Source organism: Arachis ipaensis, chromosome B4, assembly GCF_059453495.1.
Source record: "Arachis ipaensis isolate K30076 ecotype BB chromosome B4, ASM5945349v1, whole genome shotgun sequence".
Lineage (NCBI taxonomy): Eukaryota > Viridiplantae > Streptophyta > Magnoliopsida > Fabales > Fabaceae > Arachis > Arachis ipaensis.
Genome location: NC_142439.1, coordinates 123,435,847 through 123,463,132, shown reverse-complemented (window position 1 = coordinate 123,463,132; position 27,286 = coordinate 123,435,847). Strand labels below are relative to the sequence as shown.

The following is a 27,286-nucleotide window of genomic DNA, read 5'->3' as shown; positions in this document are numbered from 1 at the left end:
ATTTTATACCGCATACAGTTTTCAGTATTAAAAATTTAAAATAAAATTCTACGAACCAATAAATTCCATAAATCAGCAAATTTCTAAAGCCTAAACATTTTCAACAACAATCAACAAGTTACAAAATCATATCTCAAAACCATCCATAAATCAGCAACAAATGTCTTCAAATTAGACAATATGTGCATTAGCTTTAGTATCAGTTTCCAAATGAGTGAGAGGGCGAATGTACATTTTCATTGATTCTGCCAAGGCAATGAGTGAAAGGGAACGAAGCCGCAGCTTCAAAAGGCGCCAATGCTGCAGGTACAGGTACAAGGTAGGACGAGAGTGAGAGATCAAATTAGCGAGAATACCTAGAGAAAATGGTGCCACTTTTGGACGACAAAGATGTTGCCACGGTGCCGTTGCTAGAGGACAAAGGCGACGTACTACTGTTGAAGAACGAGATGCCATCGTGGTGCTACTGCTGCTGGAGGACGAACGTGACGCTCTACTGTTGATAATGAAGACACCGTTGAGAACGTCACAGATGAAGACGCTCTTTGGAATGATGGCTTCTGGCAGAGACAGAGGAAGGGCGAGAAAGTAGCGGCGGTGAGGGCAACGGATGAGGTTCTACCTTTGGAAGTTGAAAATGAAGAGAAGGTGGCATTGTCTTTTAAGAAGAGAACGGGAGAAAGTTAATACTATGTTTGGTTGGAGAGAAAATGAGTGGAAAAAAATGAATGAAAAATAATATTTTTTTTTGTTTGGTTATTAAAGAAAATAGGAAGAAAAGAAAATTTTTATATAGGTTTCACTAAAAAAATTTTCTTTCTATCACAAGCGAGGAAACAAGAAAAAAAATATTATATTTTTTGTATTTCTAATACTACCTTTAGTTATATTATTATTAACAATTATTAATATAAATTTAGTTTTAATATATTATTATAATAGAAATTCATATTTAAACATTATATGTATTAGATAAATATTTTAAATCAAATATATAAAATTATAATATTTTATAATATTTATAAAATATAATAAAATATAAATAAATAAAAATATTTATACTTTATTTTATGATAAGGGTATTAATGTAATTTTATACTATTATGATTTTCTTTCTTCTCACTTTTCTTTCCATCCAAACAAAAAAAATTGTCTCTTTATTTTCTTTCCATCTATTTTCTATTCATCCAAACAATGCACAAATAATTCCACTTTTTCTTCCATTTTCTTTTCTCTTATTTTATTTCCTTCCATTTTCTTTCCTACATCCAAACAAAGTGTAAATGTGTGAACCCTAGTTCCTAATTTGATCATATATTGATTATCAAATTTTAATAATTAAAAAATAAATAAAAATTGTGCCTACCCATCGGCCAACCTGTTTCGCCTAGTCAAAGTCTGCGAATTCGGCGGTGTGGATTTTTGAAATTTGGTAGGTTCAAAATCTCTATTCAACCCATCCTTTTTGGCGAGTTTGGCAAGTTAACCTGGCAGATTCAACCCATTTTTATCATCTCTACTAAATTTTATTACTCTAAATTTTAGAGTGCGCATATCTTATTTTAACACGGTGACAACTCATATATAATTGTTAAATAATAATTTAGTCTAATATATTAAATTATTTAAAATTTTTAGCTATTAAATTTAGGCAAAAATATTTGTATATGAGTGTTCAAATTTTAATATTAATATTTGGAATGTACATGTATCATTTCGTTTCACATTACACATTTATCTCCACCCTAATTGTCCACCTCTTGTCTCATCTCATCTCGTCTCCAAAACTACTATTTAACACACAATCAAAAGAAACTAAAATGCATGATTCTAATAAAATAAAGAAAATATATATCCAAAGTTGTACATTCTCATAAATATTCCACCTAGTTACTAAACCCTACACCACCTCAAGTGCTTTACCATGTCATTTCTTTGGTCATCATCAACAACACGATGATTCCCATTATTATTTGCATCAGACATTCCCTTCAAATTTTCTCATAACCACAAACCTCTCAAACGACTCGTCTCCCCACTCCAAAACATGTAACACAATGTAACTCCCAATTTCTCCTAACCCATACGCTATAGAATACATTAACGGCATCAAAACTATCATCACGAATCCCGGTACAGTTTCCCTCATGTCATCCCACTTAATCTCCACCACACATCTCATCATCATTGATAAACCCATATTTTATGATATATTTTGTGCTTAATTTGAGTAATTTATTCAATCCTTCACCCACTTATTCATATTAATTGCATGGTTTTACTCTCCCTTCCTTATTATGTGATGTATGTGAAAAACATGTTTCCTATGATTTAAAATTAATTATTTTAATTACCTTTATTTCCATTCGATGCCATGATTAGTGTGTTGAGTAGTTTCAGATCTACTAAGGCAGGAATGACTTAAAGGATGGAAAAGAAAATATACAAAAATGGAAGGAAAGCATAAAACGGAGTTTCTAAAGAAACTGGCATCCACGCGGCCGCATGATTGACGCGACCGCGCGCCTTAAGCAAAACACATATGACGCGGTCGCATGACTGACGCGACCGCGTGATGAGAAAAGCTCCGAATGACGCGACCGCGTGACCCACGCGGACGCGTGACAGAGGCCACGCACTAGAAATTGCAGAAAACGCTCCCAGCAATTTCTGAAGCCCTTTTTGGCCCAAATCCAAGTCCAGAAGGCATAGACCAGAGGTTATAAAGTGTGGGAATGCATCCATTCAGGGAGAGCTCGCCAATTTAGTTACTTCTCATGATTTAGGTTAGTCTTGAGAGAGGTTCTCTCCTCTCTCTCTCTTAGGATTTAGGACTTCTCTTAGTTTTAGGAGTGACTCTCAATGCTAGGTTTAATGTTCCTTTATTTTAAGCTTCCCTTTCACTTTTATTCATTCCATTACTTTAGTTGATTATTTACTTTGCCATTTAATTTATGAATTCTCCTATGTTCCAGATTATTTAAATTAATGTTATTTGAGGTATTTCAGTTTAATATTGCTTTCTTTTATTTATGCTATTATTGCTTTTACTCTGAAGACATCTTTATTCCAATAGATTTACTTTTCCCCTTTTGGTCTTGGTTAAGAAATCAGTAACTCAGGAGTTATCTTAGCTCAATATAATTGATAACTGTTATCCTTGCTAATTGAACTGAACTTCAATAATCCCAACCTTTTCTTAGGAAATAAATAGGATTCGAAGATCAAGCTAATTAGTCCCTTGACTTTCCTTTGCTTTAGTAAGGGTCAACTAAGTGGAATTAAGATTCAGTCTTCTTTATTATTGAGAAGGGTAACTAATCTGGACTTCCAATTTCTCATCCCTTGCCAAAAGTTTGCTTTACAGTATTTATTTATTTTTAATTTCCATTTAAATTATTTGTCATATTCGTTCCTCATTCTTAAAACCCCAAATTTGCAATCTCCATAACCAATAATAAGAACATACTTTCCTGCAGTTCCTTGAGAAGACGACCCGAGGTTTGAATACTTCGGTTATCAATTTTTAAGGGGTTTGTTACTTGTGACAACCAAAACGTTTGTACGAAGGGATTTCTGTCAGTTTAGAGACTATATCTACAACGCGACTATTTTTATGAAATTCTTTACTGGCAAAAATCCTAACGTCAAAATGGCGCCGTTGCTGGGGAACTGCTAACGTGTACCTTATTATTGGTTATTGTAAATATTTTTCTTTTACTTGTTTATTTGTTTCTGTTTTTTCCTTTTTAATTTTATTTGCTACTATGAACTCTCACCCCTCTCGCTTTGAGTTTGGTTTTAACTTTGTTGAAGGAAATAGAAGTTACAGCAGGAATATGCATCAAGGTCAAACCAATCAAGGATGGATGAAACCAAGAGGATCTAATCAACCCTTTAGGCAACAACACCCTCCAAGATATCATGGACAACGACCATTCTACAATGCATACCCAGCTGATAGATATGGTGGACAACCTTGTAACTACCAACAAGCCCCACCCCGTGCCTATAGACCATCCTCTCAACATAACCTCAAACCACCACACTCACAAGCTTCTCTTCACCATTCGCCACCACATGATCCCTATTTACCCCAGTTCCAATCCAATCACTCCCAAGCACCACCACTCTCCTATGTATCATGTCCGAATCCATCACCCCGAGAATCAGAGGTTCGCCTCAAGGAAACAGTAAATAAACTTCAAACAACCATTCGACAACTGGAGCAAGCAGTAATTCAATTAGCTTCTAGACGTTCGAACATCCAAGGACCAACCACAGCCCCATGTGGACAATCTAACGAAGAGCGTAGCATGAAGAAAATACTAGAAACTCCAGTGGACAAGACAGAGAATGAATTCGTACTAGAACAAGTAGAAGGAGCTGTCATTACGCAAGAAGAAGAGTTGGTTGAAGATCTAGGAGACGCTGAACTTCCATGGGAATTCAGAGCTGAAGAGAACTCCGTCAAGGACGTTACAGTTAATGCTAAGGAGGACAGTTCACAATCCCCAAGGCAAGTCGTTTATGAAGAACTAGACGGAATAACCCAGGACACAAATTCCCTTGATGATGATAGTCACAAGTCAAGCTCTCTTAGTAATGAACTTGCATCCGCAAGTGAATTCTCTGAGATCGAAGAATCTTCCCCAAATGAATACGAAGATGATGCAGAGGTAGATTTCTCTCAACCTCCAATCTATGACTTAAGTGATGAGGAAGACACAGAAGACTTTGACCAGGACACAGATGCATTTGAAGAATCTTGCAAAGAAGTAGAAGAATTCACAGAAGAGCACAAGGGAGTAGAACTTACAGAACCACCAGAAACACCTTCCCCAAGGCCATTACCACCCAATACAAGCTTCAAGTGGGTACAATCCTTAAACTTTAACTTTACTTTTTCACTTGAATACGGTTTGCTTGAAACAGATGGCCAGCTTAGAGCTCTCTGCGGCTTTAAGAGTAAGAGGGAAATGGCTCGTGCTCAGAGCTGGTGCACAAGGTTCAATAAAGTTCCACGCTTCAACTTGAAGTGCACGGATTGGTATCATATTCAATCGAATGGATCTTGGAAAATGTTTGGTCACCATGGTGAGAGTCTACTTTCTAAACCGCCCGGATGGAAAAATATAGATCAAGACGGAGGCGGATTTAAAAGCAAAGTTTGGGATCCTGGAATCTATTCCAACATTCGTCATTCCGGGAGCCTAAAAATTTTTTTGAAGCTGCTCAGGAGCTTTACATGTCTAGTTTGGGACCCTGGAGGCTATTGGCATTCCAAGCATTGGTGGAGATTTTTAGATGAATTTAAGCATAAGCCGCCATAATAGGAAGCTCTTCCAATGTCCAACTTAAGGACTTTAACTAAAAGTGCTAGGTGGGAGATAACCCACCATGGTATGATCGTTCATTTTTCAATTTTTATTTCGCTTTGCTTGTTTTCAAGTTTTATGTTATTTTATAATATTGAACCTGGAATTTTGCATCGCATTCATATTAATCATTGCATTTTGCATACTGCATAAAAAAAGGGGTGCGCGACGCGACCGCATCACTCATGCGATCGCGTCATATTGCGAAAAACACTACCCACGCGACCGCGTCATCCATGCGGCCGCGTGACCTGGAGATCAGCGTAAAGATCCAACGTCCAGAAAGTTAGGCTAGAATCGTGCGGCCATTGTGCGTTTCGCACAAATGACCCACGCGATCGCGTCACCCACGCGATCGCGTCACTTGCACAATGCCAACCCCATGCGACCGCTTGAGCAACGCGACCGCGTCGCATGGATTGCATGAACACCCCAAGGGAGACAGAGAGTTGCGCTGAAACGACGCTGGATTCGTGCGTTTAGCACAAATCCCAGCGACGCAATCGCATGCCCCAGGCGATCGCGTGATTCACTCTTTTAGCCATTCCATGCGATCGCGTCACCCACGCGATAGCGTCACCCCCCATTTTGCTCAAGCCACGCGACCGCGTGCCCCACGCGGCCGCGTGGATTCAAATTTATAACCCCAAACCACGCGAACCCTATCAGTCGCGCCCCTCCTGAAACCCTCTTCTCCCTCTCTTCCCCTCCAATCCAACCACCACCATCCAGCCACCATCACCGCCACCTCCAGACGCCGCCGACCTCCCAGATGCCGCCGCCACCGACCCCCCTTCCTCCTCCCCCTTCTTTCTTCTTCTTTCTCCTTCTTCCCCCCTCTCTGCCACTGCCCCCTTCGCAACCACCACCCACCGCCGCCGCCCGTCCCAGCCGCGCCACCCCCATCCGCCACACACACAACTACCCCCTCCCTTCCCCTCTTACCCCCCTACCCATTAGCCAACCCTTCTTTCCCCCTACCCCGAACAGCCGTGCCACCACCGCCAGCTGCCGCGCCAGCCGCCGTCACCACCACCCCCAGCCACCTTTCTGCCTACTCTCCTTATTCGGCCTACCAGGTTTTGACGAACGCCGCCCTTCTATCCTTAGTCGTTATTTCATTATTTTCTATTTATGTTCATGTTTAGGCTAGTTAGATATGCATGTTGTAGTGGATTTTAGGTTGTTAGGTAGCCTGGGATGTGGTTAGTGGATTTAGGCCTGTTTACTTGCACTGTTCATGTTTCTGTTTTATCCAATTTGCAATTCTGCTGTTGCTATGATATTTGTAATGTTCATATGCTGTGATTTCTTATTTCAGCTGCTCTTTACACTGAATTTTCATGTTTATATTCCTTATATGTAATTGCAAGCTTTCATTTTAATTCATATGAACTATTTGACTGCTGTTTATTTTTCAGGACAATCCAATTTTAGCCGGAATGCTGTCCAAATTTCTGTAAAATATTTTCATTCATGTTTTAGTTTTGGCATTTTGAAATCTGCTTTCCTTTGCTTTACCCAACCCATTCATGAATGCCAGGCACGCATTCTTATTCTCTTTGATTTCCTGGTTCATATATTGCATTTTTGATGTTTAATTCCAATTTTTGCTTTCTCTATATCTATTTGACTCAGCATCAACCTGTTTTCCTTATTTGGTTAGGAGTTACTTATAGTCCCTACCTGTGAATCCTTGTTACTTGGAATATTTTCATTATGCCACTTACTTTAACCCACTTTTCACTAACTCCCTAATTTTAACTTTCTAAACACTTTTTCAATTCTAACCAACCTAACCTTTCAAATTTCTCCTCTGCTTTTCTTTCACTTTCTTTTAACCCTCTAACCATGGCATAATGATAATTTTTCTATTTAACATGAATTCAATTACATTTTGGATTGTGCATTCTTCCTTTCGAACTTTTAACTCCTATACAATCCTTAATGCACATTTACTTAACTCATTTCCCTCCTTCTAATTCTCCTTTGCCACTTTGTATTTCTTTTGACTATTTGCCTCTTTGTTTTCCTATTTTTTTATTATATCCTGGTTCTCTGTTTTTCAGGATGTCAGATTCCCAGAGAAAGGGAAAAGGAAAGGCTACCACTGGCAAACGTAAAAGAGGAGAATCATCTATGTCTATCATAGATCTCATGCATGATGCCTCCTGGCGGGAGAAAAACTTCACTCCGCAGGAGAAGGCCGACCAGCTGCTCCCTGCTAATGACCCAGTAAAGTTTACAAACCGATACTGTGAGCTGAAGTATCCGGTATTCGCAAACTCCAGGAACCTATACCTGGAAAGGACCTTGAAGATCCCAGGAGAACTCCAGCAATACACCTCTGATCAGATCAAACAAAGAGGCTGGTTCTTCCTGGAGAGACCCCTGATTGAGGTTAATACATCTTGGGTTAGAGAATTCTACTGCAATTACTTCAAGACCTCCCTAGATGCAGTAAACCTCAGAGGAAGCAGATTCTGGTTACTGAAGAGGCAATAGAAGAGGTTCTGAAGCTTCTGCCTAAATCTGATCAGCCAGATGGTTATCAGAAAGCTGAGGAAGACATGCGCTTTCTAAATTTTGATTGGGATGCAGTCAAGGCCCGGATAGCCCTTGACCCGACCATTCCTTGGATTATGGGTCAGAACACCACCATGCCCAAGGGAATCAAGCGGGCATACTTGAATGATGAGGCTCGGCTGTGGCATCAGATACTTAGCAACTTCATTATGCCGAGTACTCATGAGACCGATATACCTGCCGCTATGATCACCCTCCTATGGTGTGTGATGGAGGGTAAGGACCTGTACCTGCCACGCTTTATCCGATTCTACATGGCCAGGGTCCACGTCCGAGGCACTCTTCCCTTTCCATACTTGATCACACAGCTAGGCCGTCGAGCTGACGTGCCTTGGGAGGATGCTGATGAGAGGCCACCTGCTGCAGAATGCAAGAAGATCATCCCGCACAGCAGGAACTTTCTGGCCTTGGGCTACAGACCTCCAGTCCTCATTGCTCCTAGTGACACTGCCACACCATTTGCCGGCCCCTCTTCCTCCGCAGCTACACCTTCCACCACCACTGCGCCTCCACCTGCCCCAGAGCCCATCTATTATCTAGTGCACCGCCTGTTTTGACGGCTTGACCAGATGGAGCATCGTAACAAGCGACGCTATGAGCACCTGAAGCTGATGATACGATCTGGCGACATCCCCTCCGAGCCTGACACACCATCCGAGGCATCTGAGGAGGAGACGGATGTGCTCGAGGCAGAGACACACCCACAGCAGGAGGCAAAGCAGGCAGGCACCCAGCAGGCAGCACACCATCAGGAGGCTCCGCCTCAGATTCAGGCTGTAGACCCTGAGATCCCTCTTCAGTCAGCACCCCCTCCACAGCAGTCAGGCCCTCAGATCACCACCACAGAGACTCCAGCTACCCAGCCTTCCAGTGATGACACCCTTTCACACCCTGCTTGACTGAGCATCAGGGACGATGCTACATTTTAAGTGTGGGGAGGTCGCCATCTCTGGCATATTATTTTGGTGAACCACTACAGACTCTTTTTCTTTTATTTTGGATATTTTTCTGTATTTTTCTCTTTATTTTTATTTCTATTTTCTGAGTACTTATACATTGTTGTTTATGTATTTTTACTCCATTTCTGCATTTTGCATTTTTAGTTCATATTTTAGCCACTTAGTTTAGTTATTAGTTATAGAAATTGTGGATTGATTAGTATAGTTTACCCTTTTTAGCATAAGATAACTCAGAATGGATTAAAAAGAAAAAAGAAGTAAACTAGAGACTTTAACAGAATCAAAACAACCCACACCTTGTATATATAGCATTACATGTTAGTTAACAACACTTCATCAAGGAGAAACACTAGAACTTTAAAGCCATTCAATATAAGTTTTACATTGAGAATAATGAGAATTTTTAACTAAACCTGCATGACATACATAAGTGATAAATGATTTTTGAGCTAGAGAACACATAGCCTGTGAGTTTTGAGCTTAATTGTATGGTTACATTCAAACCATAATTTTTATTCCTGTGTGTTCCGCCCTTCTTTTATATTCTAGTGTTCTTTACTTTGTTTTAATATATATGTCCGATTATAAAAGGTAGATACATACCAGGAGAGTGATTGAGGCTATTATTTGATTTTATCTCACTTATCCCAAAATAGCCTACCTTTTACATCACCTTTGTTAGCCCCACTGAGCCTTTAAATCCCCTTTTATTCTATTAGCCACATTACTAGCCTTAAGCAGAAAAACAAAATAAAATCCCAAGTTGAATCCTTGGTTAGCTTAAGATAGAAAATTATGTATAGTTTAAATGTGGGAAAACCTATTGGGAACATGGATCATAGAAACAAAGGGTAGAATGTTGAAAAAGAATAAAGATGTTTCAAATTAAGAATTTTTGGGAAATATGCTCATGTGAAAGAAATTAAATTACCATGTGCATTAAAAAAAATTTAAATTATTTTTCAATATTTGAATAAAGGGGACACCAAAGGATCCCCCAAATGCAAATAAAGCAATACACATGGGATAAAAATAAATATTGAGGCATGAGCATGTAAAATCAAAGTGGGAAAATATGGGAAAATAGGTAAAGCAGCTTTGATTTAGAAAGTATGTATGTTAGGTGAGATCTTAGTCTAATTAAGAATTCACTTACTAGCTCACTTAGCCTTATACATATACCCTTACCTTTACCTTGGCCCCATTACAACCTTACTTAAGACCTCATGATTTTTGGTATAACTATATTCTATGATTGTTGATTGGTTAGATGAAGAACAAAGTTATAGAAAGTAAGAATAAAAAGAAGAATAGAGTGATTAACCCAATAAACACTGAGTGATTAGAGAGTAAACACAAAATCCAGTGAGGGTTCAATAACTCAGTAACATTTATCTCTGCTTAAACTATTAATTGTCTTGCAAATTTTTTAAAATGTTTCTCTCTCCCATCTCAATTGTAAAGGCAATTTATCACTATCTAAGGTTTGGCTATATATATATACATGACTCCTTGAGAATGTGAATTAATTTAACTACATGCAAGCTTTATATTCAAGTGAATAAAAAATTAGAATTGCATGATGCATCATTCATCTAGGTAGTTGCATTTAGATTAGATTGCATTGCATGACATTCCACTACTTTAACCTTACTTTTTGCCTTGGATTTAGCATGAGGACATGCTATTGTTTAAGTGTGGGGATGTTGACAAACCCATATTTTATGATATATTTTGTGCTTAATTTGAGTAATTTATTCAATCCTTCACCCACTTATTCATATTAATTGCATGGTTTTACTCTCTCTTCCTTATTATGTGATGTATGTGAAAAACATGTTTTCTATGCTTTAAAATTAATTATTTTAATTACCTTTATTTCCATTCAATGCCGTGATTAGTGTGTTGAGTAGTTTCAGATCTACTAAGGCAGGAATGACTTAAAGGATGGAAAAGAAAATATACAAAAATGGAAGGAAAGCACAAAACGGAGTTTCTAAAGAAACTGGCATCCACGCGATCGCATGGGCGACGCGGACGCATGCCAAGCGCGAATCAACAGCGACGCGGCCGCATGACTGACGCGACCGCGCGCCTTAAGCAAAACACATATGACGCGGTCGCATGACTGACGCGACCGCGTGACGAGAAAAGCTCCGAATGACGCGACCGCGTGACCCACGCGGATGCGTGACAGAGGCCACGCACCAGAAATTATAAAAAACGCTCCCAGCGATTTCTGAAGCCCTTTTTGGCCCAAATCCAAGTCCAGAAGGCATAGACCAGAGGTTATAAAATGTGGGAATGCATCCATTCAGAGAGAGCTCGCCAATTTAGTTACTTCTCATGATTTAGGTTAGTCTTGAGAGAGGTTCTCTCCTCTCTCTCTCTTAGGATTTAGGACTTCTCTTAGTTTTAGGAGTGACTCTCAATCCCAGGTTTAATGTTCCTTTATTTTAAGCTTCCCTTTCACTTTTATTCATTCCATTACTTAAGTTCATTATTTACTTTGCCATTTAATTTATGAATTCTCCTATGTTCCAGATTATTTGAATTAATGTTATTTGAGGTATTTCAGTTTAATATTGCTTTCTTTTATTTATGCTATTATTGCTTTTACTCTGAAGACATCTTTATTCCAATAGATTTACTTTTCCCCTTTTGGTCTTGGTTAAGAAATCAGTAACTCAGGAGTTATCTTAGCTCAATATAATTGATAACTGTTATCCTTACTAATTGAACTGTACTTCAATAATCCCAACCTTTTCTTAGGAAATAAATAGGATTCGAAGATCAAGCTAATTAGTCCCTTGACTTTCTTTTGCTTTAGTAAGGGTCAACTAAGTGGAATTAAGATTCAGTCTTCTTTATTATTGAGAAGGGTAACTAATCTGGACTTCTAATTTCTCATCCCTTGCCAAAAGTTTGCTTTACAGTATTTATTTATTTTTAATTGCCATTTAAATTATTTGTCATATTCGTTCCTCATTCTTAAAACCCCAAATTTGCAATCTCCATAACCAATAATAAGAACATACTTCCCTGCAGTTCCTTGAGAAGACGACCCGAGGTTTGAATACTTCGGTTATCAATTTTTAAGGGTTTGTTACTTGTGACAACCAAAACGTTTGTACGAAGGGATTTCTGTCGGTTTAGAGACTATATCTACAACGCGACTGTTTTTATGAAATTCTTTACTGGCAAAAATCCTAACGTCAATCATCACTCCCACTAAGATCAACGGCGGCCCAACGGCCTAAGGTGGAATCAGAGCCAATAATGGTGTAAAAAAGAATGCCAACAAAAAATACCCAGCCATAGTTAACGTTGTTAGCCCTATCCGTCCACCTTCGCGAATCACTGTTGACGACTCAATAAACGCAGCTACGGGGGAAGTACCCAAAAGTGAGCTCATAACAATTGAAGATGCATCAGCCATGAACGTAAAATATTGGCCTTCGAAATAACCATTGAGATCAAGAAACCTCACAAATCTAGCCATTGGATATAAAGTAAGCGTTGTATCCAATATATCAACGTATAAGAATGTGAACAGAGCCTCCCAAAATGTACCTTTGTTCATACCCTCAAATCATAACACACCAGCGGTCTTTTTAATCACGTGAACATACACCAACTTCTTGAAGTATCGGTATACTTCGTCGCTGTGTTTCGTGGCTGGAAACACCGTAAATGCAGTGTTTCTGAATCACGATATCACGGTGGCAAAAATGATGCCGTCTATCATTGCACCTTTAATTTTCTTCATGAGAAAACCACCAAAAGTAACTATGAAAGATTCTTTCACTGACAAAAGTAACCATGGAAGATCATAACTCCTCAGATGTCCACAAAAATTTAATTCCGTGTGCAAAAATAACCAAACCTGATGTAACCTTAATAAAGTGGCTTACGTGGACAGTTTTTTTTCATGATGGCACGTGTTGCTAGGCCTATGTGTATTTAGTACTATTTAGGAACAATATGAACCTTAATTCTTTGATCTTCGTTGGAACCCAATCTTTGCAGAGTAAAACCATGCCCGAGCACAACTATCCATTGTTTCGAGCTATTCCACAATAAAGGAGAACCATAAATTAATTTATTCCCATAGAATTTGAGCAATATCAAGGAGAGAAGTAACTACAAGCGAAGGAAGCAGATTTTCAGGAGCTTCACATTCAAAGATGAAGAAGAAAATTCTGGATGGAAGATGTGGTTGTGCTGAGTATGTTGTCCTATTAGAATCTTTAACGGTTGCTAATCCTGGAAGATGGTTCATTTGTTGCCCCTTTTTGAAGGTATCTAACATTATTTACTATAGTTAGACAAGTATAGGGTTTCTCTGCATCTTTGATTTTTTTTATTTTTTTGGCTTCTGTAGAGTCGAGATTGCAATTACTTTGTTTGGGTTGATGAAATTGATGGGGGATGGCAAAGTTTGGCAAGGTATTTGATTAGAAGACTCAATAAGCATGAATGTGGTGTTACTAATTAGGATGTGATGAATGCTCTAGTAGACCACAGGGAGATAAATGTTAACATGGTCATGAAGATTGAGAAGAAGATTGAAGGTGAAATCAAAGCTATGAAAGTATGGCTTGTGTCCGTGTCTTTGGAATTGTTTCTGCAGTTTACACTTTTCTTGTTTGTAATGGTCATATACAAGTGATCGGGAAGTTTGATTCCAAAGTTTATGCATAAAAAATAGTTTCAGTACAGGGTCTAAGCATTTTGTTCCAGGGAAGAACAATGTAATTCATGTTTGAATGGAATGAAATGTTTGCTATTGATTGAATTTTTATTTTACACTATTCTTAATAATTGTTAATTTTTTTCAACATTGATTAAGCCTTTTGAGTTGAGTAATTAGTTAATTATAATAATATCAATATCAGAATGTAATATGTACTAAAAAAATCTACATAATCATTTATAAGGTTTTATCAAATATGAAAACAACCATAAGCATTCATAAGGTTCTTAGAAGCTACATCAATAACAGTTTGAATAGTGAATGTAGCATACAAAAATGACATGATAACCCAAAATAAAAATAGTTAAACATAAGTGATCCTGATCAGTAAAGTATTCAGGTAAATTACATAAACCCATATTCTAGAAAAACAAGATAATGACTGCTAATGATCATTTTAGTTTGGTGTCGAATTGCTGCTCTCACTAGATAATCCATAGATTGTGCCTTGCACAATAGTAGATGCTCTAGGTGGTCTGAATCCAGGAATTGATCATCTCGGTGTAAGGTGTGATGTTGGTGTTGGCATAATCTGTGCGAACCTGGAAGTTGTGCCTGCACTAGCTCCTTGCATTGTATATGGGGATACAGTGAGTGGTCTGACAGATGCATTGGATGGCTGATGAGGAGTGTTCAAAGTTGGAGCCCAAGGCACAGGGGTCTGAGTGCTCGATGGTGGCGTAATGTTGGTGGCTTGTGATGGAGGAGGCCTCTTAGTGGATCTCTTTGTGGTCTTTATTTTGTGGTTAATGGCCTAATTGGTGGTGGCACTTGTAGTGTAACCGGCATATTACGAGATGGATTCAATGTGGTAGTGGCCTATAAATTAAATTGGACATAAATGTAAGTAAACTTAATAACTCCAATATATTTGAGCAATTAAAAAATTTAGATTTTACCTGTGGTTGGGTTCCAGCAGTCAAATATGACTCAGCTTCTGCAACTGCAGCATCCAAGGCTGCCTCTGCCTCTGCAGCCTCCAAGGTTTCTTTTCGATACATTTCAGCCAATCTTTCATCATCCTCATCATGCTCTACATTAGCAGGTGGTACTTGTGCAGCTGTTGCTGCAGTAGAGTTTTGACCATTTGCTGCAGCAGTTGCAGCTGCTACCATGGCCTCCTTTTTAGCCTTGCAACTTCTAAAATGGTGCCCTTCCTGTATAATAATTGAGAATTTACAAACTGGTCAGATAATTGATCACAATTGTACTAGTCAAGAACCAACTAAGCAATTATTCAATCAACATTTCACAACCAATACTTTACAAGACAAATATTCATTAACAAATATCCCCAATAATTGTTGACAAATAATATTTCACAACGTTCAAATAGTATTTGCATTTATTTGACCGTATTTCCTCTTTATCCTGTACGGGTCTGGGTTAACCTTGGGATTATCCCTAGTGGTATCTCTCTTCTAAATGGGCCTCCCGATCGGCCGTTTGTAATGAGGAGGCAAAATTAGTATAGTGTCTAGCTGTTGCCAATACTCTTGACTAGCCACCGGCTGAACCAAAAATTGGTATGTTGCATTGTAAGAACTAATTGCCAGCCATGTGTATGCAATTTCTTTAGCCCCCCTATTTTGATGTGCCAATGCTACACATGCATGTTTGCAGGGTATCCTAGTAAGCTACCATAGTCTACATGTACAAATATGCTTCCGAGATTAACACTTACGTTTATAGGCAAGCATTGAACCTCAAAGATATTCCCACCATCATCCCCTGTCCAGAATGGCCTCCAGCTACTGCTCTCTTTCTTGTTTTTCTCCAATCTACTCTATTGTACTAGACAAAGCCTTCCATTGTATCCCCATAACTCATTCTTATTTCTAGCCAAATTTCTCATAACATAACACCTTATCTCTTCTAGGAGGGTAATGGTTGGCTTTTTCCTAAACTTCTTACACTTTGAGTTGAATATTTTACTATTGTTATTGGTGATATTATCCACCTTTGGCCATTCACTGAAGTGGGATCTTGACCATTATTTTGGTGGAATGCGACTCAGATACTCCCAAGCATGCAGGTTTAGTCTTCTAACTGTGGCCATGGCTGCTTGAAAGTCTTGAGGGGTTGTGCTTCTTCCACAAATCTAAACTGCACACTTGAGTTCTTTGCTTTTTCACTGCTTTGTGAAGTTGTGTCATATATGCATAGCACAAAACATATGTTGTGCCCCTGACATAACATCCTCTAGAGCTGGAATAAGACCCTGAAAAAATATATAAATAGTTTGAATATTGAGTTGACATGTTTATATGCAAAAAAAATGTGTAAATACTTGAAATGTTGTACCTTCTGTTGATCTGACATAAATGTTCAGTAGTTATTTCTTTGATCACCCAAATCTTCTTGCAAAAGCTCAAGGAACCATTTTCAGTTGTCCTTGGTTTTTGAATCCACAATAGCATATGTAATGGGATAAATGTGATTATTCGCGTCTTGACTAACAGCAGTCAAGAGTTGTCTGATACTGTATCTTCTCAAGAAGGTCCCATCCAAGTTAATAAATGGTCTGCATCCAGCCAGAAAGCCCCTTCCTATAAGCATCTAGATAAATATATATTCTTCTGAATAACACAGTTGAATCTGGCATTGGTGTGGTGCATATATTCACGGTGGAGCTTGGGTTGGTCTTTAAAATTTCCATGGCATATTCTCAAAGTCTTGCATATTGTGCTCTCTCGCTTCTTTCAATTCTTTCTTTTACTTTTGCCATCGATCTAAAAATTTTTCTTTCACTCAGCAAAACATCATACTCTTTCTTAAAGTAATTCTCATCCTCTCAAACATTCATTGTTGGCTACACTCTAATTTGTTGCTCCAACTCATCCACAACCCACTTACCATCAGTAGACCTATTGTGCACAACTCTACAACAAGTATGATCATTCACAAATGTTTTCACCTGATAACTCAGAGGATAACTCTTCTTAGCATAGTATATTTGCCAAGGATAGTTCTCATCCCAACATAATACCTTCACTCTTGTACTATCCACTCTAGGAAAAAAATACTCCTCCCTAAGTTGATATTAAACTTTCTCACAGCCTGCTTAAACTGCTCTAAAGATTCAAACCCCATCGCTACTTCAAACCTAACTTGTCCAACAGGTACATCAGCATTACCTTGTGAAAAGACCTCTAGTTGTTCCTCATCTGAATCTGCACAGCCGTGAAGATCCTGAGTCTCATAATAATGTAATCCTGGTTTGGGGTCCGAATAATCTTCAAACTCATCTACTAGCACAAAAATACTTGGAGCCTTGTTAGGATCTGGGTTCTAAACGAAGGTTTGTCCAGTAGGTTCAGTTCTGCTAGTGCTTTTTCTGTTTTGCTTTTAGGCACTTCTCTTGCTTCGTGATGAGATGAACCTTCATCGTGTTCATCATTTTGACTTGATGATGGTGGTGGTTAGGGCTGAGTGAGAGAATCAGAATCCTCTACATGATAGGGTTTAGATTGGGATTCATTACAAGCTTGGGGTATATATTGTGTCAGTATCTCTGGTGGTGTTGTTGGGACAACATGAAAAGGTTGAGAACTAGAACTATGTTGTGAATTAAAACAGTGTTGTGAATTTAAGGTATTTGTGGCTTGTTGTGTTTGGAGGTGGTGTATGGGTTTATCTATTTGTATGGGATTACTAGGTTGTCTCATGGATATGGTGAGTTGGCTAAGAAAATGTATGTCTTGTGATAATGATGTCCTTGCTTGTGTATTGAGCTGAGTGTTGGATTGAATGTTAGGCTGCTAATTGAGCTAGCTACTGGGCCTAGTACCTGACTGTGTGGTGGGCTGGACTTTAGGATGATCAGTTGTTTTGGTCATCTTAGTAACCTTTTTTTAGGAGTTGGAGTCTTCCTTGCACAACTCTTTGCTCTCACCTTGGAAGGAGAGACAACATCAACTCCATCCTCTTCAACAACTTGTGGCAAGCTTATCAGGTGCTCAGTGTATACACAAATCCTATTATCATTCCTTAATTCAACTTCATACATCTCTATTATGTCCTTATCACTCCTTAATAACTTCAAACCACCATTAAGCTCCATTCCAGGCACTAACTAATAGCATTCACTGATCATGGTGTATCATATATCTCTAAGGAGGTCATTCATAAAAAAACCCATTAAGAGTATCAACATTGACCTTTCGAGTTTTAGATTTTTCACCACCTAAATACACAGTTCTTCCATCTTTTATTCTCTCAAATTTTTCTCTGTGATATATCTCCAGAGTGATATGTATTATAGCCATCTGTGTAAAAGAATAACAAGAAATGGATATTAACTACATCACTCATTCTAAAACTTGTCTAAAAAACAAAAAGGTTTAATAACATTGATTAGATGATGATTAATTTCAACAAATGAGACAAAATACCTATAATACTTATAATCAATACTAAAATCTAATTATAAACAACGGTGTCATATTTATACTCAGAGTTAGTCATCTAAATCAAACTTAAAAATCCAATTAAAATCAAACATTCTCATATTTATATCAAACTTCTAAACTTAAAATGAAACTAAAAAATCACTGCATTGACTAGCCTCTTTTATAGTTGAATTTCTAACCCAGTCTTATATTTGTTAGCACAATTATTATACATAATAAATAGACTCATATATAGACTAAAATAATATGAATAACTTTGTATTGAAGAGCACTATCACATCTTTAATGGAACAATTTAACGAGATAGAGCCTGAAGGGTAGGAACTTAAAAAAAGGCTTACTTCAAAGATATTTATTCACTAAATAAATATCTAACCAATTGGTGTAATACACTTGTAGGTCTGTCTTACATTCAATTCCTAAATATGAACCATCCAAAATGAATATGAAGAATCAATTAATACACACCCTAATACACCAAAAATAAGAAAATGTTGTATTCCCACTATAAAAAATTATACAGCTTAAATAGAGGGACGAAAATATAATGAAGTGATTGCAAAACGAAATCCTATTGTAAATAAATACAACAACTGAACTAATTTTTCACATTAAACAAAGAACTGTTATAACTATAAGGTTACAGTCATCGAATCACTTAATTTATGAAAGTATTACCTCTTAAAGCCTTCGAGTGTGACACAGCTCACCTCTGAACACGGTCTGTTAGGAAAGTAGCAACCTCCCTCTCCGATGTCATCGCAGGAATAGAATCACAAAACAATGGGGTACTCTAAAGAAGAAGATGATGAAAAACTACTCTATTAGGGCATGGTTGATTTCACGCTCAAAATGGGGGTGGGTGACATTTCTTATTCGTCATCTAATTTCAATTTGAAGGAGTAAGTAATTTTTTTAATTAAGCAAATTAACTAAATAAATACAATTTCCATAAAAAAAATAATCCACCTAAGAAATCCTTTTGCCACGTTGTTATGGATGTGGACACCTTACATAGCTTAACAATACCCTTCTAACATTTGGTCAGCGAAACAATCTTTCATGGTTATTTTTGGTGGTTTAGTCTTTTCTTTATCATGAAATAAGCTATGATAATGGAACCAAGCCAGCCTAGCCATAATGTTGGGCTTTCCATTTGATTCTTCAAGCATAGTATGTTATCAGAGATAGCGCCACATGGCATTATTAGACTAACAGTTCCATTGATGACGTTATGACGGGAGATAACGCTATTAAGTCAGATCTTGAACATCCACCAAGGGTTACTAAAGTTGATGGGTTGAATCTAATAAGCCAATGCCTTATTGTTTTGGAGTCCAATAAAGGCCAAGAAAAGCCCAGTTCCCATGAAAGAAGAGATCCAAACAGGCTTGGGAACAAGCTTGACAAGTTTGGTGTGAAATCCACGCACGTGGTATAACCTGGGTCGGCGGAAATTTACATGTCGGGTCGGGTTGCACGACCCGGTGGATTGGACCAGTGCATTTAGTTAAAGGGATGGTTGGTTCAAAGTAAAGGGGAATACAGTCGGAGACGTCACAAGTAGCACCAGAGTCAGCAATGATGCTGGTGTTAATGGCAAGGATGTAAGCCATGGCGACGAATATGGCGGTGCTAGAACGAAGCTCAGTGGTGAAACTAGTGTTACGCTCTATTAGCTTGAGATACTTTCCAACTCGGCTTTGAGCTACGAAAGAATTGAGAGGAGCTAGGAGTGAGAATTTCAAATTTATGATTTGGTAACTCTCAAATTCAAGTTCCATATTTTGTGGCACCATTTAGAGTTTTTGTATTTGCAAAGAATGAAATGCATACTATTGTGTGTTAAGAGTGCATGAAAGTGAAGAAGAGAAGGATTTGGGATTTGGTTGGGAAGTGGAAGAGCATTGAGAATCAATATATGAAGGTCAGTGTTACGTGTGAGGGATGTATATTATTGTCACATAGTTATATGTAGCTGCTATCTATTTGATAAAGAAGAGACGCAAAAAAGTTACCCCCGTCTTTGAAGCTCGATGCATGTGTCCGAAGAACGCTCTATAAGCTCGATGCAAGGAAAGAAATCAATTTCAATTTTTTGTTCCGCTCTCATGAAGAAGGCAAAAACTTCTTCCATTCTGGAAGGTCATCGTCGGAGCTTTTTATCTAGTGGGTTGAAGGAGGCCATCGTTGTAGCAATCCCAAAACCAGCCTTCAGCAGAAGAGCACAAAAATGGAAGATTCTCATTGGATGATTAGGGTAAACAATGGATTAAGAATTTATTGTTCCTAATGGATAATAGGAGATGAATTAAGAATCTTTCCCCCAAATTTTATGGTATCCTTTTATACATTATTTTTAAGGCATGTTAGATCCTCAGTGATCCCAAAACGATGGAATCAACCACTGATACTTTGCTCTGATTGATTGAGTGGGCTTTAAACCCGGATTCCCTACAAGTTTTTCTTGGATGATAAATTTACCCGTTAGTTTTAAGGATGCGCAAATGTTGGCACTACTTTCTGAAATTGAAAATCAGTTGAATAACTTTTCTTATCACATTGTCTTTATATATTAGAAGGTGGAAATTCTATTTAACCATATCTATTTTGTTTGTTGAATCTTTCATCCCACCATCAAAAGAGTTTTGATTACTTCCTTCCCTCTGTATGGCTCTAACAAATACTTCTAAAGAAAAGGTTGATCATGTTGCAGACATTAATACAACGAAACTGTCTTGGAATTTGGTTGTTGGAGTAGTTCGTTTGTATGAGATTCCCAGCTCTTGGAATCCCAGTGATGTATGCAACATAGAGTTGGTGCTCCAAGATGAAATGGTCTGCATCGTACTATTTAAATTAAGATATAATGATATTAATTTGTGAAGTTTATGGCTGTTCATTTGTGTGTGTTTATATTTGTGTTTCTGTTAAAGGTGATCGTATACATTGCTCCATTCCGAAGGCAACTGTTGTCATTTTTAAGACTGTTCTTTGTGAGTTTGGAATTTACTCAATGAAAATTTTCATTCTGTAATCAAATTTGAAAGGTGTGAGGACAACTGCGCACAACTTCAAGCTAAGATTTTACATGAAAATTTCTGTCAGTGCTCTTTCCAATGACACCTTTCAACTGAATCCCTTCCAATTTGTTTCCTTTTCAAAAATTAAAGCAATTGATGCTGTAAATATGAATGTCCTTCTAGGTAATATAGTATTGAGATCATTGATAAAATAATTTATTGGATTATGTGATTTTGTTATTTTGTTTATGGCTGATTTGTTGTGTCTTTGTTGTTTTTATCTCTATTATGGTATAGATTGTATTGGTCATGTTATTAGAAAGAAGGATGCTAGACCAATGGTTACAAAGTCAGGTCAAGAAGGTAAATTCATGACACTATCCCTAGAAGATCTTCATTAAGGAATTTTATTGCCTTCATTAGGGTGTCATTAAAAGGTCAGATCTATTATAGTTATTGTTATATGTTTTACAATATGGTAGGAAAAATAAGATGAAGTGCACTGTGTTTGGTGAAATGATTGGCAACATATTGTGGATAAGGATGATGGTGAGCCACTGATATTGGTCGCTCAACTCTTCAAGGCAAATCAGGACCTGAATGAGATCAATGTTCAGAATAGTCTTTATGCCTCTAGAATGTTCCTCAACCCTAACTTCCCCGATGTTGTTGCATTCAAGAACCAGTATGTAAACACTGAACTTAATTGAATTTGGAGGTACTTCGTATATCTATTTAGGTAGACTTGTATAATAGTAATAATCATTTTTTATTCGTCGCATTACTTCGAGTTAGCCTCTTGGAAGAAGATGACATTGGGTCATAATGAATTAATCATGTAGAGACCCAACTTCAGTATTCAGTGAGTGATGAACTTTCGGGGGTGCCTTCCCAATAAATACAATTGAAAAAAGTCTTGAACATGACTTACGTCAGCTAACTTCTTACCTTTTTTTTATTAACAATAACTATGTTGCGTTGTATTTTTTTCTTATCATAATGAGAGTCCATGTTCTTGCAGGAAGGCTCCAGTTGGGTTTTAGCCATTATCATGTCTGTATGTCGATGTTGGCACCCGCAATTGGTATTATGCCTCATCCCTCATGTAAGAGTTGTCCTAGAAAAGTTTTGGAGAATAAGGGTCAATATTACTGTGAGCATTGTCGAAAAATGGGATTCAATGCTCCGTTGAGAAAATCATTTGTTTGGTGTTCTAAAATTTTTTTAACATTTTAACACCAACCTTCTTTAGGTGAGCTTGATTTCTATTATACAAGTTAAATAGTGGCTATCTGCAGTTACATTTATTAGAAAAGGTCTATAATTTGTTGTCATGTAATTATTTTACTGGGAGTTCTATCTATTTTAAGAATAAAACCAAATCGATAAAATTCGGGGTACGTTAGAACAATAAAAGCTATGAAGTTATACTTTTCTAAAACTTTTATAACTACAATAATCTTCATGTTACTTGACTAAGGTTACTACTCAATGGTTTGTATTCTTATTTATATTCAAACTTAAGGTTACTACTAAACGACATCACTGCCTCACGCTTACTTGAGTTATTTTTTTTTTTACTGAATACTTTTAATTAAGTTTGGTTTGTTTTTTCTCAGGTATCAACTTATTGTTGTAATCACCGATGGGACTGGATGCATTAATATAATGCTTTGGAATGAAGCGGTAAAAATGATTCTTGGAAAAACTGCTAATGACATAAGGGATCTAATGGTATGATGTCATAAATTACAGAATGTATTTGGTTTTTAATCAATATAACGACTTGGGCTGTTATACAATTAATCAATCCTTTTTGGTTTGCAGAGACATGTCAATGGGAATGCCTACATGAAAACTTTTGAACCTATAATTGATAGGAAGTTCCTTTTTAAGTTGTCTATTTCACATAAAAATCTGACTTCTGTTGACCAGGCTTATAATGCTATAAAGATTAGTGATGATAAGGTACTGATTGGTCTCTATTCATCTCAGAGTTCTTCAATAGATATTGTAGTTCGTATCTTGCAAGTTGACGCATTCGTTTGCTAAGTTGCATTTTATATATGCTTACATATTGTATTTGTAAGTGATTTTGGAATTGATGTGCTGTAGTGTGTTGAACAAGCTTTTTCAAACGTGGTGCCTGCAAGTGAAAATCATGACCTCAACTCGAATGGAAAAGGAGCTGCTATTGTTTCTCTGTCAAAGGTAAGGATTCTATTGCATAATCTTTCTAACTCATGTTTCCATTATAAAGACGAATAATTAATGGTTGAACTTCTGTTGCAATGATGAAGGATTCTAGAATTGAGAGCATCTTTGAGAACGGATTAGATACTTCTGCTAAATGTGTTATTGCAGATTCTGCTCCAAGGTTGGGTGTTAGTGGACTTATGAGTCCTGAAGGTCAAGGGTCGAGTAACAAGACTTTTAAACATGATTCCATCAAGAGAAAAATTGAGTAATTTTCTAACAACAATGGCGATGTAATCCCATAGTAGTCGTCAGTTGGTAGCAGCTCAGTTGCTATAGGTACTTCCATTAGGAAACTTAGTCTTAGCAAGTTATATAAATTAATGTAATGAACTTTTGTTTCTTTGTTGTAATGACCTTAGGTGTCTATGAACTATGTAATATCAGTGTTTTAAAGACGTATGTTTTAGTTTAGATTTAATTTTTTATATACTTAAATGGAGTTTTAACAATAGTAACAATAATATAAATATATGAACTAATGGAAATCTGCACTTGGACTCATTTGTTTATTCAAATTTGTATGTTCTGTTCTGAAACATCAACTTTGTGAATATTGTTTTTGGTTTGCTGAATCTCTACCTTGCTGTTTAGTGATCCTGTGTTACTTCTATTTTGGAGAAAGCCAAGTAAGTGGAAAAAGTTGACTTGGGTACTACTAAATGTGAATTCATGTCTTATGGAAGCTAATCGTGGCTCAAGACTTCAAATCGTTCTTTGGTTATTAGACTCGTCATTATATTTGTATTCATGTGATCAAGTTTACGTCATCATTATATGACTCATTTTAATATATTTTTACATTGCTTGCTTAGAAAACAATAGTATTATTTGGGTATGCCTTTTGCAAACCATGGTGTACATATAAACAAGTTACAATCTGGAGTGAATTTCCAATTTTTCAACATTAAAGGACCCTTTGCATGCTTTAGCAAATTGATCAATTCTAAGTATCAAACTTTATCATTGGACTTAAAGACCTTCATTTCCAAAATAATGTATTCTCACCTAGAAAAGTGTCACCTTTATAATGTCTACTCTTACTTAGTGTTCTTGATGCATTTTGTCTCCATAAGCGATACTGTTAGCCAACTATATAAAGTATGTATATTGGTATTTTTATTACCTATGGAATGTGTTTCCATAATTATATTCATTTTTGGACTTACTATCATTAAGTCAAACTAGCTGCATATGAAGCTAGTGAACCTATTCTCACTGTCACCGTTCATGGATAACGCAATAAGCTTTTCTTAATATAATGAAAGGTGTATTCACTATATTACAACCAATTACTGCTGATTCTTTTTTTCCAATTTATGTTGAATATATAAACTCTAAACAAGTAACAAATTTTGGCAGGATGTTATAACTAAGAAATCAGCAGCAGACCCTAAACTTCTCAATTTATACAGTTTTCCTATACTCACAAAGACCAGCCATCTTTTGCTCAAGCTTACGCAAATAAACTCAGTTATTTCATTATAATATATTCATTGAAAATACAATCTATATACTAAGATATATCCGTGGTTTACTCATTATAATTGAGAGTTCATGTAGAGAACAATTATAAGTTGTCATTGTTTATCATATTCAAAATATGGGTTCTCACATAGTTACAAATAACAAGACAAAATATGTACAATACATTTCATGATATAGTGCAAAATATAGGTTGTCACAAGGTAAAGCTTAACAACCCAATCACCCATAGGCTTTAAAATCTTTCAATTATCAACTCTATCTGGCGGTTCCGCAGGGAATTCAGCTTCAGGATAATGTTGTCCTTTGCCTTCAACTTATACAGTTGACAACATTTAGTCTAATCAACCCCGAACTTCCACTCTGTATTTCTTCCTTCACTCCTGAGTAGATGAACAAAAAAAGATGTTGTTGCCTTTGCGAGAAGGTGGACTAGCGATGTGCCAAATCAAACCATGTCCAGATGGAATAAGATGTGCAACAAAATTAACACCCAGGTACTGCAACAAATGAACCATTTTTAGTGATTAGGGAAAATTTATCACAGTTATCTATTAGAAATGCATAACCAGAATTTGACATGTTTGCATAAAATTGAAATTAATTCTTTAGAATCAATTTGTCAATCTACTTCCACTCAGGTCAAAATGTGTCAGAGTCTTCTTATAGTAAACATATGGAGTGTATCTACTTGTGGATACTTAAAATTGTTAATCTCCATTCTAAAATGTAGTTCGATATTATCCAGAAATAAAATTTATGGGTGAATAAAAAATTAAGTGTCACATTACTTGTTGTCAGGTATTTCTTCTCTTTCAAAACTTTCTTCGTTCAACTCAACTGATGAATAGCTTTGATCACACATAATTATTGGATTATTAGGGCCATTACCTTCCATTATTGTATCTTCGTTGTCATCTGACGAGTCCTCAAGCTCAGATGGTTCGGACCCGGATAGTACTATGACATCAGGTGATGAAACATCACTATTACTGTAGTACTTTAGATGTAATACTCTTTCTACATTATGCATCGTATTTTGGCCCAATCGGTCCCCCACATAAAAGTTTAGATTCAGAACAACTTTAATTGGTTGGGTCATTTCATTGCACGGTGAAATGAAAAAGATCCCAAAACCCACATAACTAAATTGTACAGTAGTTCCTCTCCCAACAAAATAGAAATCTCTAATCAGCTCAAATGTACCCTTAGTTATAACCTTCTGTTTAGGTTTATTTTTTAGATCCAACTGATAAACCACTATTTTATAATTTATTATGTGCTAATTTGAGTGGTTTTTATCAATTCTTCACTCACTTATTCATATAATTTGCATGGTTTATAATCCCTTCCTTATTCTGTGATATATGTAAAAACATGTTTCCTAGGCCTTAAAACTATTAATTTTAATTATCCCTTAGAACCATTCGATGCCGTGATCTGTGTGTTAAGTATTTTCAAGCTTTATAGGGCAGGAATGACTTAAAGGATAGAAAGGAAATATGCAAAAGTAGAAAGAACGCGCGAAAATGAAGTTTTGAAGAAACTGGCAGCGACGCGCACGCATGGACGATGCAGACGCGTGCCTAGCACAGAGCACGAGTGACGCATACGCGTGACAAGAAAAATTTCCAAATGACGCGCACGCGTGACCTACGCGTACGCGTGACAGACGCCACGTGCAAAAAGTTGCAGAATTTGTCCCTAGCGATTTTTGGGCTCTTTTTTGGCCCAAATCCAAGCGGAAAAACACAGAATAGAGGCTGGAGAATGAGGGAATCAAATCATGGAGGAAACATTCATTCATTATTGACAATCTTAGGTTTTAGATGTAGTTTCTAAAGAGAGAGGCTCTCTCCTCTCTCTAGGTTTTAGGATTTAGGATTTCTCTTAGTTTTAGGATTACTTCTTCTCAATTCTAGGTTCAATGTTCCTTTAATTTAATTTCTCTTCTACTTTTATTTATTCTATTACTTTAGTTTGTTTATTTTTCCAATTTGGTTTATGAATTCCAATGTTAGATTTGATTTTATATTTAATGCAATTTGAGGTATTTCGGATTTATGATTTTAATTTAGCTTTTTATATTCTTAGCTTGAATTGATTAATTGGTGACACTTGAGTTATCAAACTCCTTTGTTGATTGATAATTAGAATTTGCTGGTTGATTTGGATCCCTCTAAAGCTAGTCTTTCTTTAGGATTTGACTTGGACTTGAGGAATCAAGTTAATTAGTCCACTTGACTTTCCTTTATTTAGTAAGGGTTAACTAAGTGGGAGCAATAAATAATTCTCATCACAATTGATAAGGATAACTAGAATGGAATTTCCAGTTCTCATACCTTGTTAAGAACTTTATTAGTTATTACTTTAATTCTTGCAATTTACTTTTCCTGTTCATTATTCAAAAACCCAAAAAAAATAATCAATC

At 36.9% G+C, this 27,286-nt stretch overlaps 1 protein-coding gene and 1 pseudogene across 1 annotated transcript; one reads left to right on the top strand and one right to left on the bottom strand.

Annotated features, from left to right (window-relative positions):
- Positions 1-1,978: 1,978 nt before the first annotated feature.
- LOC107636822 (adenine/guanine permease AZG1-like) lies at positions 1,979-19,890 on the bottom strand (annotated as a pseudogene).
- A 2,892-nt stretch (positions 19,891-22,782) lies between these two features.
- On the top strand, positions 22,783-23,582 carry LOC148569057 (uncharacterized). The gene is made up of 4 exons (XM_088483643.1): positions 22,783-22,848; positions 22,942-23,130; positions 23,230-23,325; positions 23,415-23,582. Exons 1-4 carry the CDS (start codon positions 22,783-22,785, stop codon positions 23,580-23,582), a joined length of 519 nt encoding a protein of 172 aa, XP_088339769.1.
- The last annotated feature ends 3,704 nt before the right edge of the window (positions 23,583-27,286 follow it).